Below are 17,373 nucleotides of genomic sequence, written 5' to 3'. Positions count from 1 at the left end.
CCGCCTGCGCTGGGGCCGGGCGGGGAGAGCGGCCCGGGGCCGCGGGGGCTGCGGGAATCAGCGGGGACCAGCGGGGACCAGCGGAGATTAGCAGGGATCAGCGGGCACGGGCCATCCCCGGAGCCCCGAGATGCGGCTTCGCTGCTGYGGCCGCCCCCCCGCCAGCGGGCTCGGCAGGGCCGGGGCAGCGGCGGCCTGAGGCCGTGAATGGGCGGAGCGGGAGGAGCCGGAGCCGCCGCCGCGATGGCTCAGGAGAAGATGGAGCTGGACCTGGAGCTGCCGCCGGGGAGCGCCGCGGCCCCGGGCGACGGCGGCGGCCTGAGGCGGTCGAACAGCGCCCCGCTCATCCACGGGCTCAGGTGAGGGGCCCGCGGCGCTCCCGGCCCGGCCCGGCCCGCCTGGGGCTGAGGGGATGCTCCGCGGCGCCCTGGGGAAAAGTGGGGTCCTGAGCGCTGTCCCRGGCGGGGAGGGATTTAGGGAACATATCAACGTGTGGAGGGGTGCGAGGAAGCCTAGCGAGACGTGCTTTGGTTTTACTGAAACGCTTTGTTTTCACCGAGGTCTGCTGTGTGTTGCAGAGAAACACCGTCCGCAACGTCAGAGTTGTGGCTGTTCTTATACATCGAATAACAATCGCGATGATTGCTGTAATAGATCAAGTCCGAACAAAATAAATCACTTCTCTGTGTATGATTACAACAGTAAATGCTTTCAAAACAGTCAGGCAAATTTGGTGAGGACGGTCATTTCACGGGACCTTGACATAAGTTTTACATTTAGTGTAAAACAGTGTGTCAGGTGTCCAGGAATTTTTCTGAGTGATACTAATTTTTGTAGCGTGCTTTACTGGGAGAAGTGCAATGTGTTGTGTAGGCAGTTGTGCTTGGATATTGCCACCAGCCTGTGGCAGGTTTGTTTGCAGGAGGGTTGGGTGTTTGCCAGGTCTGGCTCTCTTCAGCTGACAGGACAGAAAGTGGCAGCGGCAGGCAAGGGCCAGGTGAAAGCTTTCAGACAGGTAGGGTTTCTTATATAGTTTTGTTTAGGTAAGTTTATAACCCAGAGTGCTGTTTTGTTTCTCCTCTGGGCTGTTGAGAAGTTGGGAGATGCCCCATCTGCTGTGTGGTGTGGCTTCCATCCAACTGTAAGGTGCTGTTCGTGGTGTGTCTGCAGTTTGAGAGAGCATATTGACAGTAAACTTCATAAAAYGAAATATATTACATGATAAGTACTTCCAGGTGTTCGATTTTKTTCCCTTTCTGTTTTCCATCATATCAAGTGATGAACAAATCTCACATACCTCTTTTACCRAAATGGTTAACAGTACCTGACAGTTCAGAAGAAATACTGCTTCTTGCCTATTCCATCATGATTTAATGTTAAGTGGAGTAACTGTGATTMTTTTACATAATCACAGTGAAACAACTCCCATTTTACATTTTGATGCAGTATGGAAGGGTTGGATATGGCAGCTCTCCCCTGGGAGGTTTCTGAGCAGGTAAACTAATTGTGTAACTGAGACAAAATGGTTTAATAACCTCAGCCTTTTGTAAATTGTGAATTGTAAGACTCTCGACTCTTTAAAAAATAAACCAAAACCAAACAAATTATTTTGTTCAGGATTTGGGCAGGTAGAAGGGTAAGCCTGAGCTCTTGCTTTGACACTGTACATGCACTGTGAGTTAGGTGTTCATAGAAATAAAACTGAAATGCCATTGAAGTGATTTGAGGTGGTTGCAGTGGTTTGCCTGTTAGTTTGGAATTTTCCGTCAGAATACTGTTTTTGCAAGATTGCAGCTCTTGGCAAGAAACTTCAGYTTTTCCCAGAATGGCTTTGTTGGGTAAACTGAAACAAAAGCTCTTGCTCTTACACAGCTTGCTTTTTCTCCTCTGCCTCCTGTTTTGTCTTCTTCATTAACAGATTTAGTAAGGAACTTGGAGAATGAGTTGCCATAGATCCAGAGAACAATTATAAGTGGAATATTTTAGATCACAGAAGTTCTATTTCACAGAACTTTTAAGTCTTGTTTTTGTGCCAAATAAAATTGATTTTTAGTGGGAATTGTAGATTTCTGTGAAAAGYGAGTCTGAGATCTGACCAACTCTGGTGTTTTTGCAAGGGAGATTAAGGGTAGGGGTTTTTGTAGGGTTTTTTTCTCTCCCTCTCTGCACAGTAGCACTGACTATTGGACTCAGCCCATGGTAATGTGGGACAGAATTGTTCCGACCTGTTTTATTGACTCAGACTCTGGATTTCAGGATGTGCTGTTTGTGTTCTGTTTGCATGCCAACCAGTACACTTACACTGAAAAGAATTTGTAGCTGTTGGCCTCAGCCAAACTCATCTCTAAACATCATGTCASAGATCCCTTAAATTTCTGCTGTTCCACCTCTGCCACATGGCAGCTGTTTGATTTCTCATGGGTGTGAGCTGAGTGAAACTTCTTGGAAAATTGTAAATGATGTCTGGTCCTATGTACCYGGCATTTTGGAGGAGAGTCTATGCGTTTTTCTTGGCAGAAAGTACAGTGCTTATGCCAATTGCTGTTGGTTTTTATTTCACAATATAAGCTTTATTTGTTTTTTATTTACAGCTACGTAAAAGCTGTCTAAAACGTCTGTGTCTAACTGGTGTGTTTTAAAGTGGGGGATTCTGACAATGGTGTGTCAAGAATGTGCAGTAAGATTATCAGTCCTTACAAGAGAATAGTGCAAGAAATTGTGTTTGGGGGGCTTTTGTTCATCCCAAGTTAGCAGCTGAAACAAAAAGATACAATGTGAATTCTTGCAATTGGTATCTGATTRCAGTCTTGCATTTGGATTTCTTCAYCATGCAGTTCCTCATCTGGGCATRGGAATTGTCGGATTGTGGCTCAGATTTTTTTTTGTTTTGTAGTGACCATAAAATTTGGTTTATTTCTGCAATTGCATTCATTAAGTGCTGATCCTTGGCTGTTGACAACACTGGTGATGACATGACCAGTGAAATAGAACTAAAGTTGCCTTGAGAAAGGAGTTCATTTTGTGTCAAATAAATAATCCTATACGATTTAAATATATTTGCTGCTGTGGGGACTTAAAAACTGGTTTTACTGTAAGTTTAATTTAACCTTTCCTGGAAAAGCTTTCCAGAATATATTACATGTTTGTGGTGATAACATTTATCAAGATGCTGTATTTTTAAAATCTGTTTTATCCTTGGGATCAAAGCTGGTTTCAGTTACTGCTTACGTGCCATTTATATACATTTGTTCTGTTGAATGACATTTTAAGCAATAAACAAGCAGCAGCGTTCCAAACATAATAAATCCCCACAGTCTAAACAATTCTTCAGTTATTCTGAAGACACAAAATGATTAATTGAAATAATTAATTGAAGTAGCTGGGAATTGGAGGATGAACAAGYTGATTTGCACTCTCTGCCAACAAGYTAAAAGAGTTCTTACCTACCTGTCTCTGGAGTGCTTTGTCTCGACAGGAGAGCTGTCATAGCACTTGAAACTGAGCTTATATGGAGAGGGACTTTTTGCTAGGAAGGAAATGGCTTTTGCATTTGACAAGTGTTTCTTTTCACAGCGATAACTCACAGGTGTTCCAGGCCAGCGTCTTGCGCACCCGCAGGAACAGCACCACGGTCATGAATCGGCACAGCCTGGTAAGGAAGCTTACACCAACCCCATCAGGTGCCAAGCAGARGTGTGCAAACAGGAATAAACAAAATTAGATTGTAGTCTGTGAAACTAATACGACATTGCTTTCAGAAACAAGGCTCTACACTGTGACATTAATATGCTGTAGCTACAGTGAAATGTTACTTATAGACCATTTGGCTTGGTGAATACTTGGATTTCCTTCTGATCATAACTTTATTATAAAATAGATGTTCCAAGATAGAGTAAGAAAGGTTGTTTGCTAAGAAAACTAATTACATGGCTGCACTGTTGTCAGTAATCAATGTCTTAAATGATTTCTGATRCTTAAGAGAAAAAAGTGCAGACAAACACTTCAGCAAAGGTTTTCATCTGTAACAGAACCAGGAYAGTTATGTAYAAGGAAGATTGTACAAGGAAGCCTTTCTCCTGCTGGGATATAAAAACTGACAGAAAGTGATATGGTCWAGATTTCTTAAMCAGGTCTCTTTCTTCATATTTTTTAGGGTGGCAGCTTAGTGTAAATCTGTTTGTGCTTGTGGTCAGGCAAAAGGAAAAAAAAACAAAGGTGAAAGCTCAGCTTATTGTGTTGACAACTGGAGATTCTCAGTTGCTGGTCTAAAGAGATGCTAATTCAGGGTGCCTTGCCCAGAACTTGCTGGGAAGCAGGAGCTAATTTATGATGGGCGGCTCATCTGCCTGCCCCTTGTGAATGTTGCAATCTCCTGGATTTGTGTTCCCACCTTCATGGGATGATGTTCTAACCCTACCCATCACACTAATGATATTAAAACGTGTCTTTCTTCACTCGCAGCTGACCAGCTGCTGACAAAATCTTACACTAAAAATCAAGTGCCCCACTGACTGCTAGATCAGTGCCTTGTCTGCTTTGAAATGTTCCTTTGAGTTATGGTCTGGTTTGTGCTTCTGTTGAAAATGGCAGGGAGGATGGAATTGCAAAGGATCTTAGAGACTTTTGTCCTTCTGTGGTCTTAAACCAAGATCATCTRCAGGTAAATGATTTTGTGAAAATAATTAAACTTTCAGCATYAAGGACCCTAAGCAGCCGTCCCTGGTATTTTTCCTATAGTAAAGAAGYACTTGTAGTTTTATTATGTTAGAGGTATTCTAAGGAGCTAGATCATATATGATTTGGTAAATTAAATTTTASGTAAGAAGGTGATAAAGTGTACTTCAAAACCCACTTCTTTGTATTTAAGAAAACTAATCCAAGTTTTACTACAGTGTAAGCTGTAAGAGGGTTAAAAGATTCAGTAAGTGACTGAAACGTCTTTATTTTAGCATTACAAGTACAGCTTAAGTTTTCTGTTTTGTTAAACTTTGTGGAAAAATAGTTGATTAGTGTTTGTCTAATCTGTGTGGTGTTCCCTGTCATGGGAGCTCTGGGAGTTGCTAAAATCTCTGATAACTGAAGGTCATGCTCCATCARCTCCATCTTCAGTGCTGTCCCAGTTGCTCAGCTGAATTCTACAATCTGTGTTTGGAGCATCTTCTCCAAGTGTCAGACTCTACCTGGTTTGTAATGATGACTGCAAGAGCAGTGGTGCCATTTGGGCTGGGGCTTGATCTGCAGTTTTCTGACAGTACATGTTACTAAAGTAGGGTCAAACAGGCTCAATATCTGCTGTTTATTTCCTTCCAGAAGATACCAGTGAGTAAATGTTTTGGTGTTTCTTTATTTTGTTTTGCATGGCTGGGGTTTTTGTTTTGTTGCTTAGGCAGACCAGTTGGGTCTGCGGTTAGATGTTTAGGTGCTATTTCAGCAGAAGTTGATGTTAAATTTTTTCAGTTTTTTTTTCTTCTTTTTTTTAGAGCTGGGTAATTTCCCTGCTGGGTTCAGTGTGGCCCCACAAGTGGCTGTTCTGGCGGGAGGCAGAGGGCACTGCAGGGCAGGGCAGAGGCACTGGGGCAGTCCCTGCTCATTTGGGCAGTGCCTTCTGCCAGCCTGGYACTGCTGAAACTTTACCTGCACTGGAACACAGTATCTGACCCACTGGAGAAGGGGGGAAGGTGTTTCTCCWCCCTGTGATAGTCTAATAGTTTATAGTGTTTTCATTAAGCTTTGYGTTCTCTTAAAACAGTGGAGATTTGAGTAGCATAACTTTAATAAATGGGTTCAGTTTGTTAAGTGAGCATCCTTTGAAAGTGACAAAGGTTTCTATCCACAAGAATTAAATCAAAGGATGCAAACAGGGAAAAAGTGAGTTTAATACACTAACAAAGCAAGGATGATGACTTGTTGGAAACAAGATGTAGGATCCTCAGAGCTGTGGTAGTGCATCAGACCCTGCAGAGGAACACTTAATTGTCTTTTTATAATTTTTGTTTTATACCACAAGCCACTGTTTTTGTACATATTCTATTAATGTCAAGCCTGAAAATATGTGGATCAGAGTCATAAAATTAGAATATAATGAGTGGAACAAATGCATTTCTACTGTGGAATGACAGAGTGAATAGGCAGGAATGCACTATTGTCCAAATCCTTTTCTCTATGTGAGAATCAAGGTCAACTCAAGGTCTGCATTGGCTGGTGCAGCTTGGAGGAATTTTTATTAGGTGCACAGGATTTTTGGGAACCCAGTGTAACAGTAAAGCTGACCTAAACTGGACTTTAAAAGTAGCAAATCAAGATATTATAGCTCTTAGACTTTAGTTCTATATACTACAATGACTAAATTCTGGCACAAACGTTAGTCATCCTCTGCRTGAGCCTGATAGGCTGAATTCTTTTGTGAGAAGGGTGTGATGTCTTGATGTTTGTTTTTTYAGAAGGAGGTTTCTGGGTATATGAAGCAATAATAGTCTGTGTTAACTTACCCTGTCAGGCAGCAAAATCTTTGTAYTCTCAGTGGCACTGATGAGAAGATGGTGCAGTAACAGTTAACTGAATACTTGTTACTTCTCCAGCTTCAGCATGATGAAGAGCTCTGGTAATGTTTCATGAAGCAGAAGAAGCCCTATAATGAATGAAGTATAAAAACACCTATAATAATGCAAACCTTACTTGCTGAGCACATCCRTTTTAAAAAGACACCTTATTTTTTGGAAGGATTGTCATCTTACAGAGAAGTTAAACCTCTATTCAAGGCTTCAGCTTAGAATTTTTGTTCACTGAATGGCTATCACATAAATCAACTGAGGGTTGACAATGTGAGGGATGGGAAATATATGAAAGAAAATTATATTTTGAGAAAATAATCACTTTAAATTACTCGGTTTTGAGTGTGCAGTTTCAGATCATAGCATTCCAGTGAGCTCTTGATGCAAAACTGTCAACATTAACAGAAGACCATTTTTAGTGRCGTCTTCTCTGATTTCACCCAAATTGGTGAAGCTCTTGAGCAACCGTAAAGAAAGTGTTTAACTCTTTGTTAGCTTTCTAATAGCTGATTTTTTTCACCTGTCAAAGTACTCATTTATAGGCAGACAACAATCCAGAAACCTTTTTGTACAATGTTTTGTTTTGGCTTTGTATTTTTAAAGGATCTATTGGGGAGCTTTCTGGATCACTTAAATGAAAATAAATATTCTGAATCACATAAAGGAAAATATTTGTGCCAACATATATACTTGGGGTGACAGTGTGCTAATGAAAAGCAGCTCCATTCTGGGAGGAAGGCTGTCAGTTCTAGTTGCCTGGAAATGGAATGGAAGCCAGGCTGATACCAATTAGCATCTGGGARCTTACAAAGCAGTATAATGTGGAAATGCATATTAATGTGTTCTTGCAAGTAAAGTAACTAGGTTTTATATATATTAAGAATGTTATAAGTGATTTCTTTTTAATTTCTTTTTTTGTTAGGGGCAGCACTATAGAGGGATTACTAACATTCCTGTGGCACCTTTCTTTCTCCTGTTGTACTTTGAATTGTGTGTGACTTTGTTTTGCAGTTTGTGCCATCATCTCCTATCCGTATTCCTAGCAGCCGGCTTCATCAAATCAAACAAGTAAGCACAGATCCTTTTAAATTAGTTTTCTATAGGTGGCTGTTTTTTTTTTTTTGCAGTTGATGTGTTATGTCCTTCAACTGACTGTAGATTTTGTTTTCAAACTGTCTGCCCAGTTGTACATTTCATGAAGCAAAATGCATCTTACAGCAAAGAGAAGATTTCAGCAGAGAGAGGATTCTTAAAATGGACATTTTAGAAAGGAAACCTTTAATGTAAACCCTTAGGGTAAAGTTCCACCAAGTTTTTGGCAGCAGTGCCAGCATAAATATTCGTGGCCAATAACAAAGTGTTCCTTAACTTGTGTTGGCACAAGACTTTTGTGCAGCCAGAAAATGAGCAGGATAAGGAAGCACTCTGGCTGAAAAATAGTCTGTACTCTTCTGGCTGGGCTATTTTTCATCTGTATAATTTTCTTATCCAGATCCCTGTACTTGTGCTGTCACAGCACGAACAGAGGGGGAAGGGCACCAGAGCAAACACTCGGGAAGGGGGGTGGTGTGGGGAATATCTGAGCAGGCTCAAATAGCTCTGCTCCCAGCCAGCACACCACAGGCTGAAGACTCCAGCTTTAAAATCAACAAGCTCAAACTCTTTTTGAGCTCCTTCATTTTGTACCTCCACTTTTTGACAGTAAAATGTTCATAAAATTGGCTTGAAGGTGCTTAATTTTTTTAAAATTTTGTTTTTTCGTTGTCTAGTTTTCAGTGGATAGGCTTCATTTTTACAGGGTCAAAAGTTAAGAAAATTATTTAATGCTTCAGACAGCATTTTTAGGGTATGGTGCCTGAGTGGTGGAAGGCACTTCTGCTTCCCACCTTGGTTATTTAAGGTAGTTGCACAGTAATCCTGAAGAAAATAACTGCTTCTTTTCGTTATGTAAATAATTTACTGGCTTAAATAGGCTCTGAAGCACTTGGGTCAGTTGTACAGCTCTTTTTATCAATATAAAAAAGCTTAGGATTAATATGTAAATATCATAGWATCGTAAATTAGTTTGGGTTGAAAGGRACCTTTAAAGGTCATCTGGTCCAACCCTCCTGCAGTGAGCAGAGAGATGTAATGAGAAATATGCTGAGAGCAAAAGAATGAACTGTTATGGCTCTKCTCTATTACATGAAGTAAAATTTGACAGTTCAGTCTTCTGGAAAATGCTTCTGCATTCATGTTTGTGCCATGCATTTATTAAAGCAAACAGTGTAATTTCCCAATTTGTGTTTGAGCATTAGATTCACTAGTTAGAATTAATGCCATGTTCTGTRTACTTACTGAGAACCTGTGTGATTTACTTCTGGTCTCTTTCAAATCTGAGCAAATTATCACACAGGTGAAGTAGGTTAGATTTGTCCTACTTATRATGAGGATTGTGAAGATGTTTAGTTGAGCTTTAATTCTTGAATTAGGGAATCTACTCATTCACTGGACAGACTGAGTAGCATTCAGTTAAATTTAAGAAATGGTGTCTGCCTAAGAGGAGATTGAGTCATGTTTGTACTTGGTGTTAATATTTAGTTTAATTTTACATATTTGATCAATTTTAATAATACTTTATGAAGTTTTTTTAGAAAAAAAAACCTCACTGAATCCTAAATTTATTGTGTGCAAGGCAGTGTATTGCAAATGAGATTCTGACAAGTGTCTCGTTAGTCACTAATCCTTAGAGTGAGGTAAGAATCCAGCCATGCTTTTGAGGTTTATCTGTGCCAGTGTCCCCTTTGTAAAATGATATTACTCAAGACTGCATAAAGGTACTCTGGCATGTGCAGAATTTTTGGTTCATATTACCATTGTTCAGTTTTGTAGCTACTTCTTGGTTAGTAATGAAAATAAAGCTGCTTGGGAAACAACCAGCTCCCATAAGCACTTCTCATGTCATGGTCTCCCTCGCTACATCTCTCTCTCATCCTGTCCTCCTCACTCCTTTTCATGGAGTGAGAACTTGAAGTTATTGTTGCTTAACCGAGTTGAATTAAATTTTCCACATGCCAAAGTGAAGTGAAACCACAGCTTTTCTGATCTACTGGAACAAAGTGCTTTCTTTTCTTTTTGACCTTACTTCTTCATGTGCTAATCTTTTAGGAAGAAGGAATGAATTTGCTGAACAGGGAAACGGTTCGTGAAAGGTGAGCACTAAGGCAAAGTAGAACAGTCACTGCAGCCATCTGTGGGCCCAGGACAATATATTTCTTTTCTTCTTTATAGAGAAGTGCAAGTAGCAATGCAGATGAGCCACTCATGGGAGGAGAGCTTGAGCCTGGTAATGCATTCATGCTTTAATTTGTGTTTCTATTGTCAGTATCAGGATACTAGAGACTCTCTTTCCTTTGATAGTTTGACCTACAATTAAGGTGTTAGTATAGGACTGCTTTTGATCAGCAGTTTTTCACACTAACAARGCATAGAATTATCAGTTGTACAGGGTACATGTGGGTTCCTTGGGCTGCTATYTCAAAAGGAAATTGCATGGATGTCTGCCTGTTTAAATTTTCCTCCATGTTCTGATACTCTCCATGTAACATTTAAGCCTTTTTTTTTTTTTTKTTAAGCATAAGCTCATTAATGGTTGCCTAAAAATTATATATCTTTGGAATTTCGCACCAGTCTGTCATTTCCTTGTAAAGATCCCTGCTCATAATATTAATTATGTGTACTGTTTACAGAGCGACAATGATTTTGAAAAATCACTATCACCAAAGCAAGTAGATTTTGTTCCAGTTTCTCCAGCYCCTTCACCTACACGAGGAATTGGGAAGGTGAGCAAAATGTGGTAATAATGGTTTTATCTTAAATAGAGCTAAATAAATTCAACCAAATTAGTAGGAAAATATCAAGCCACCTGCTACTTTCTAACTCAGCTGCAAACCAGAAACTAGAGAGTAAATAAAACYTCTTAAAACCCCAAACCAGAAAATACCAGCTGCTCATCTTGTAGATGTGAATTTCTGTGGAGTGTTCAGCTGTTATTCTGTGGTTAATAAAAAACAAATAAGTGTTTAACCAGAGTACAGTCGTCCCCAATGCCACAACTGTGAAATAAATCTRCATGAAAATGGAATCTGTCCAATTTTTAATTTTCTATTTCTCAACTGCAAAAAGTGGTGTCTCAGTATACCCAGTGACTGGTTGCTAAACTTGATACTGGGTTGTTTATTTCTCTGCAGTTATGCATCAATTGTTACCACATGGGARTGATACAGTATTTATAAGTAATAACACAAACTCTTTTCCTCTCAGCAATGTTTCTCACCATCTTTGCAAAGCCTGGTGAGCAGCACTGGGTTGCCTCCAAGTCCCAGCCCTAGTCCAACCAGGAGATTTTCAAGGTAAGTCATCAGATCATATCCATGATAGAAAATTGGTGTAATTTGTTTGTAGCAGGCATTCAAAATACCATCATTTGTTATATCTATAATTGATTTTTGAGCACAACCACGACTTTATATACTCATATGGACTCTAGATTTTACAGTGTTGTAAAACATTTGTCAAAATCCTCATGTCATAACATTGGGAAATGGGCTGCTTCTGTCTTCCCAGTGTAGTCTCTATATTGCTCTCATTCACATCTTGAGTAGTTGAATTCTGAGGGSAAGAAAACACCAACACATTTGGGGTTTGTTACTCCTTTGTGTGATGTGGGCATCCAATTAAATTTTACTAGGCACTCGCAGTTCAGCAAAGCACTGCCTGTCAACTGAGATGTAGTCAGGGCCTGGATGTGAGCTTTTAGACTGCCCCAGTTGTGAAATAATGTAATTAAACTTTTCCTGCTTAGTTCTGTGCTTCCTGGCCTATCTTCAGAAGGGAAAAAAAAGGACTTGTTTTGGATGAACTRTTTYAATGCCTATTTTCTTAGTGGTTTCYACTYAGTAGTTTGTTTTCTGAATATCTTTTGATTATTTTTTTCAACCTTTCTCTTTTAATGGTGATCTCAGTACAGCATTTGCCTTCTTTTAGCAGGAGAAGCCAGAGCCCAATTAACTGCATTCGGCCAAGTGTTCTTGGATCAATCAAAAGAAAAGGTACWATATTTAGGTTTGGCTAATACAGCAGGTCACCTTGTTAATTATATAATAATTCATGTAGCTTTCTTCATAATTCTGTCCAGTTGGCTGACACTTCAAAAAGCTACTAGAAGTAGAATATATTACACATAATATACATAAAAGCCATTAAATTAGATTTTACTGTTCCATAAAGTTAGTAGTTGTTTTGTTCTGTTTTCTCCCTGTTGCTGTGGYTGTATAGATGAGATAAAAAGGCTGATATAACCTGCTTAACAAAGCAATAAATACATAGATATATTTAACTTAAACAGAAAACTTTGAAAGTCCTGGTTAACTGAGGCACGCAGCTACTGTACATTTAAAATAACTCTTCAAAACCCAAAGCTGATGCACAGGCCTGATAAGCACCTTACAGCTTTATTAGGAAATGTTTCTCTTTCTTCCTGCATTTTTCTTCAAGTTTGACTTTTGGCAATTTTATTGTATCTATTTTCATATTTTCATGCTTCACTTTTGTTACAGAATACCTCTGACAACTTTTAAAACCCTTCCATCTGAGTTCTATCRTAGCCTATTTAAGCATATATCTATCCTCTCTTCTTCTGGAGTATTTGAAAATCAACATCTAGAGAAAAGTTTTGTGATAATCCTGGAGCTTGTTCTTTTTCTTTATTTTCAGTTTCTCTGCTCTGGTGAAGCTGATCAGTGAACTGATAGCTGGATAAACTGAAACAAAAAGATTATTCTTCACTACTGAAGAATAAATATCTGGTATCWAAGCCTTAGTTAATAACTCACTAAACTGCACTGAAGCTTGGACAAAATGGTTCCAGGAAATAGAAAGCCTTTAAAATTTCAGCATCTAAATTCCATGTTTTACRTATAAAATAATCTATTGTAATAAGTTTGAACCTCTATGAAACTTCTGTTTGCTCTATAGAAGTACATTGATAGTAGATTTTAGTTGAAATGAGTAGTAATTTCTGTCACTTGTTATCTCTTCCCAAAGGTGTGACAGAGATGGAAGATCATCCAAAAAGATTATTCCAAGGATCCACCAACATGCTAACACCTGAGGCTGCACACCAGGCAGACCTTGGGGCATGGTAAATGCTGTGCTGTTTATTGTCCCTTTCAGCAGAAGTAGTAYAARTCTTCTTTCTTCAAGCAGTGATTAYGCTTAAAGCTTTTTGTGCTTGTTTTTGTCTTTTTTTTTGAGACATATAATGTTACAGCACTGAAATTATCACAGTAAACAGGCAGCARTGTTCACAATTCTGCAGTTTCTAGGCCTGATGTATGGGAGTTGAGCATGTTTAGGAAAAGACACCTCATGGATGATAGCTTTTTGCAATCAAATGTGAATGCTGATGTTTTTTGGGTGAATTGGGTTTTGTTTTCTCTCCCTTGCTCTTAGTCACAGAGAAACATGAGTCTGTCTGWCCCTCCCTGCTGGGAGGAGATAAAAAGTACTTTGTTAAAAAATRTAATGATTGGTAATAGCAAGGGATTTTGATCTAGTGTTTTAGTCAAAAGGTTAATCATACATAGGGTGTGCCYACACAACTGTCAAGGGTTGTTCACAGTATTTCTGTCTTTTTGCCTCTCAGCTGCTGTGCAAGTCATGCACAAGCTTTGAGTAGCAATAGCAAAATGGCTGTTTTGCAGGTACTTTAAAAACATATTTTTTTGCATACGCTTTACAGTAGGCATAGAAGTGTGGGTTCAATTTCTGCATCTTTGTATAGGAGAAGGTAATTTAAAAAAAATCACTTCGTTGCTATCACTGATGATAGATCAGCTATAGTTATAGATTTGTGTCCTGTGAAATATGTAGTACAATGGAGGATGGACAATTTCTCATTGGTTCTCCTGGCAAAAAGGCCTCTGRCTGTTGTCCTGGCCCAGGGCTTTGAGGATGGAGTAAATCTGGCAGTGGATTGCTCAGCCTGGGACTTCTGATCTGTGCCCCATTTTTGGGTGAGCAAAAGAGGAAATGGGCAGGGTGTCCTRTGTGTGTCTGGAGGTTTGTAGCTGCAAGTGTATTTCAGCTCAGGGCTTGCTGCTCTCTCCTATGTTTGCATCTCCTATGATGCACCTATATTTTTGGAATGGCTTTGTGATGATTAAGGCAGATTTTGAGCACTTAGCTGAGCCAGTGCCTCGTTTCTCACACCGTGGTGTCACTCCATTTCAGTCTGTCCTCACAYGCCCTGGATGACAACAGGAGCAGTGCAGGCTCCTCCTGTGACTCCCCAGCTGAAGTTGGCACCAGCACAGACTCTCCAGTGTCACTCTCTGACTCCAGATCCCCCTTTTTACCAGTGGATCTCACRGCCAAGTTACCGATGGACTGAGAAGCAGGAATCTGCTGATGGACACCGGGAAACAGGCGGGATTTCACCCGGACTTTCTGTTGTGTGTAACCCATTCTGTTCCTCATAGGAACTTCCAGCAATGCCATTACTTCCAGAAACCTTCCAGAATGGTTCCTTGAGGAGGAATTCCCTTTCTAGTGATTTGTATGACATTAACTACAATACAGAAGCGTTTGGGCTGCAGACACGTCGGGTGCTCACACCAGTCAGCAGGCTGCTGGTTTGCAGTGGATGTGATCTCCTTGGCATGAGTTACAAATGCTGTACATGTGTCCTGCTTGTGGAAGACTTGGCTTGCCAGCAGCCAGTGTCCTCCCTGCCTGTGGAGGAGCAGATAACTCACATTTGTCTTCAGCCTAAAAAAACCAATGAAGCAGCTTACTAATTGTTTCTATTCCCAGAGTGTTAGATATTTATATATTTTTTCTTCTTCATRTGAAAGGGAGAATATTGCAGGGGGGAATTGATTATTATTATTATTGTGTTCTATTATGATTGGCTCTTAATCAATTCTGTGTTCCAGTGGATGTCAGAAAAGAACAAATGGTGAATTGTCAAATTTATATGTTGGATTTWATTCATGATCATGACTGCTCTTGTGACTAAATCTAAATTAGGTGTGGAACATTCTTCTGGGGTTTTGTATTACTTTCTTTTTCTTCCCCATTTAGATGATGTATTGGAGTGGTAGATGCTTTGTTAAAGGTCTTTTARTAGGGAAAAATAGTGACAATATTTGGAACAATACATTAAATATTGAGATTTTAGTATTTAGTACTTCAGAAACTAATTATTTTAACAGTCAGTATTTGTCCTCGTATATGACAAATACAGTGAGGAATCTTGAATGCCTTTTTACAGGCTGARGCCATCAAACATAATTAATCTGTGTTTAATTTCCTGATGTCGCTTCCTCAAACAATGACATCAAGTCATTTCTGCTGTTGGAAACTTCAGATGCCGATTGGAAGGCGAGAATCTGGTAATCTGAGATGTTTGAAAAGTCAGTGTGTTGAGGCATCCTGATCTCAACCCTGAAATTCCCCAAGCAGGAGGAAAAATTTGCAGACCCCCCCATGGACAGCTGTCTGGGATTTTGCAGTGACAGCCTCACTGGGCTTGTGCAGCTGCACTCCCCCAGCTGGGTCCCCTTTGCACATGTCTGTGCATCTGTGCTATGTGCTTTCAAACCTTCTCTCCAGAGAGGTTAATAATGAAGCAAAATGTTTTATTTTTAAACGCTAAATCTCTGTAGTGTGTCATAAAGTGAGGAAACTTCCTCAGGTAGGAGAAAAGCCTGCCCTGAACTCTGCTGTGAAAAGATTCACATGGATGAAGCTTTGACTGGCAGCAGCCATCAAAATGAGAAAGAGATGACTTGGAGGGCAAAGACCTGGTGACCTGAGGGCCAGTGACCCATTTCTGTRTGTCCTTATTGTAGAGAGAAACTAGAATGTATTTAATAGTCTCTGTTCTAGTAAAATACGACATGGTTTACTTCTGGTATCATTCCTCTTAAATTATTGTAATAATCACCCTGCTGGTTGCAGTCCCTGCCTGAGTCCAGCTGCCCTTTGTCCCCGAGCAGATGCACACGGGAGTGCCGGGCTCTGTTTGCTCTCTCTGCTGAGGCAAAGTTTGGGTTTGCAGTTTCAGGTTTGTGCCAAAGAGTTRCTGTGCGTTCACTCTTCTGTGGTGAGAGCAAGACTCTTTTTTAAAAATCTTGCTTATTTCTTAAGAATGAACCTCCTGGTGTCTCTTGCAATCTTTGTCAGAAGACACATCAGTATAGGGAGGTTTAATAGCTGAGTGTGGGTCAACTTGTCTCTTTTCTGTTGAATATTTATGCTATTTTTCAAATAAGTGCCAATAAATGGAAAAATAAATGTGTTTTGCTGTTTCTGCACTTTTTTAGATAACCATATTCTTATTTTCATCTGGGATTAAATGCTTTCTGTTAAAATCAGARTATCTGTTGCAATTTACTTCCATCCAGTCTAGTTAACATGTAAGTTGGCATTAAAATCTGCAGCAGACTTACCTTGTTTTACCTTGTGCAATGCTGTCTTGCAGGTCTGTGACAACTCTAGGAATAAAGAAGAATAAACCCAAACGTTTTTGAAATATTTTAATAGCTACACGTGTAGAGGAGGTCATGGTGAAATGGTTTGGAAGACAGAAGCTGCTCCTGGCTGATGGAAAGTACTGAGGGCCTTAGCTCTTGGGAAGAAGTTGTGGTTTGCCTTAATAGGGCAGTTAATCATAGAATTATAGAATGGGTTAGGTTGGAAGAGACCTTAAAAACCAGGGATTGTCCASAYTTGTTCTACCCCATGYCCCGTGCCTTCCAYTATCCCAGGTTGCTCCAAGCCCTGTCCARCCTGGCCATGAACACTTCAAGGAATGGGGAATCCACARCMTCTTTGGGCCAATTAATGCTGTTGGAGGAGAGTGAAATGGTGATTTATCTGCATCTGTTCCTTTCCTTGCTCTTGCAAAACAGAAATTGCTTTGAACTTGTGGAAAAGCATCTCTGCTTTATCTCCACGTCACCAAGAAGCTGGGCTTTTGCGCCCTGGAGTCAGGAGACACGTATAGGRGTTTTTTTCCCATTAAAAGAAAAAATTTTGGAACCAAATATTATGCTCCAACATGTATCTGGATGCAGGGAATCAGGATGTTATACAATGCACATAATCAACCCTGTACTTGTCTAGTAACTCATGCTTTTAATATTGCCTCCGCTTCTCTCTGGAATTCTGCCACGAACGGCACCTTCCAAAAATCACACTTGTGTTTGGCACTTGCTTGGTCTGGTTGAAAATTATCCTGCAGGATYTGTTGGCAGTTACATCGGATCCACTGTGTCTTCCTTGACAACTGATGGGTGTTTTTCTTCCACCTTCTCCAGAGTGACACAGTTGCTGAGAGAACGTCGGTAACGGTGCCAGTGCTCAGGGGGCTGTATTTTTGGAATGAGCCCTTCGGTGGTTGCTGCATTTAGCAGAGGGATAGATACTTCCCTCTGGAAGAGAGGTACAAATGCCAGGAAAAATGAGCCTGTGCCTCAGCTCGACTGACTTGCAGGATCTTCTGTGTGCTGCCAGCGAGGCGGGTGACCTGAATGCTCAGCTGAGCAGCTGCCCCAGGTCCTCCTGAGATCACTGTAAGACCTTAATCCTAAATTCTTTCTTTTCACCTATTTTCAGATAACTTGAGCGTAAATGATCACCAACCCATAGAAACGAAACAAGTCTCTAAAGTCAAAGTGAGACTGAGATATTTCCATTTATARATGCGTGCTGTGGTTCCAGCACCAGTGCTGTGTTTGTGAGTCCAGCCCTGCTATTGTGCAATGATTTGCCAGTG

General features: G+C 40.3%; 1 protein-coding gene across 2 annotated transcripts; it reads left to right on the top strand.

Annotated features, from left to right (window-relative positions):
• Window positions 1-16,125, top strand: LOC130580443 (P2R1A-PPP2R2A-interacting phosphatase regulator 1). Of its 2 annotated transcripts, none has more exons than XM_057377944.1 (10): window positions 1-359; window positions 3,574-3,652; window positions 7,563-7,619; window positions 9,699-9,742; window positions 9,822-9,876; window positions 10,280-10,372; window positions 10,854-10,942; window positions 11,580-11,641; window positions 12,636-12,732; window positions 13,824-16,125. In XM_057377944.1, the coding sequence occupies exons 1-10, from the start codon at window positions 208-210 to the stop codon at window positions 13,981-13,983; spliced, it is 888 nt and encodes a 295-aa protein (XP_057233927.1). In that variant the 5' UTR covers window positions 1-207; the 3' UTR covers window positions 13,984-16,125. The 2 variants fall into 2 exon arrangements, with proteins under 2 accessions (XP_057233927.1, XP_057233926.1); XM_057377943.1 differs by having other exon boundaries at window positions 11,577-11,641.
• Window positions 16,126-17,373: the final 1,248 nt, after the last annotated feature.

This window comes from Malurus melanocephalus, unplaced genomic scaffold (assembly GCF_030028575.1).
Source record: "Malurus melanocephalus ecotype Western Australia unplaced genomic scaffold, MMel_1.1 scaffold_335, whole genome shotgun sequence".
Taxonomy (NCBI): domain Eukaryota; kingdom Metazoa; phylum Chordata; class Aves; order Passeriformes; family Maluridae; genus Malurus; species Malurus melanocephalus.
Note: the sequence above shows the minus strand (reverse complement) of the source record. Positions and strands in the feature narration are given on the sequence as shown.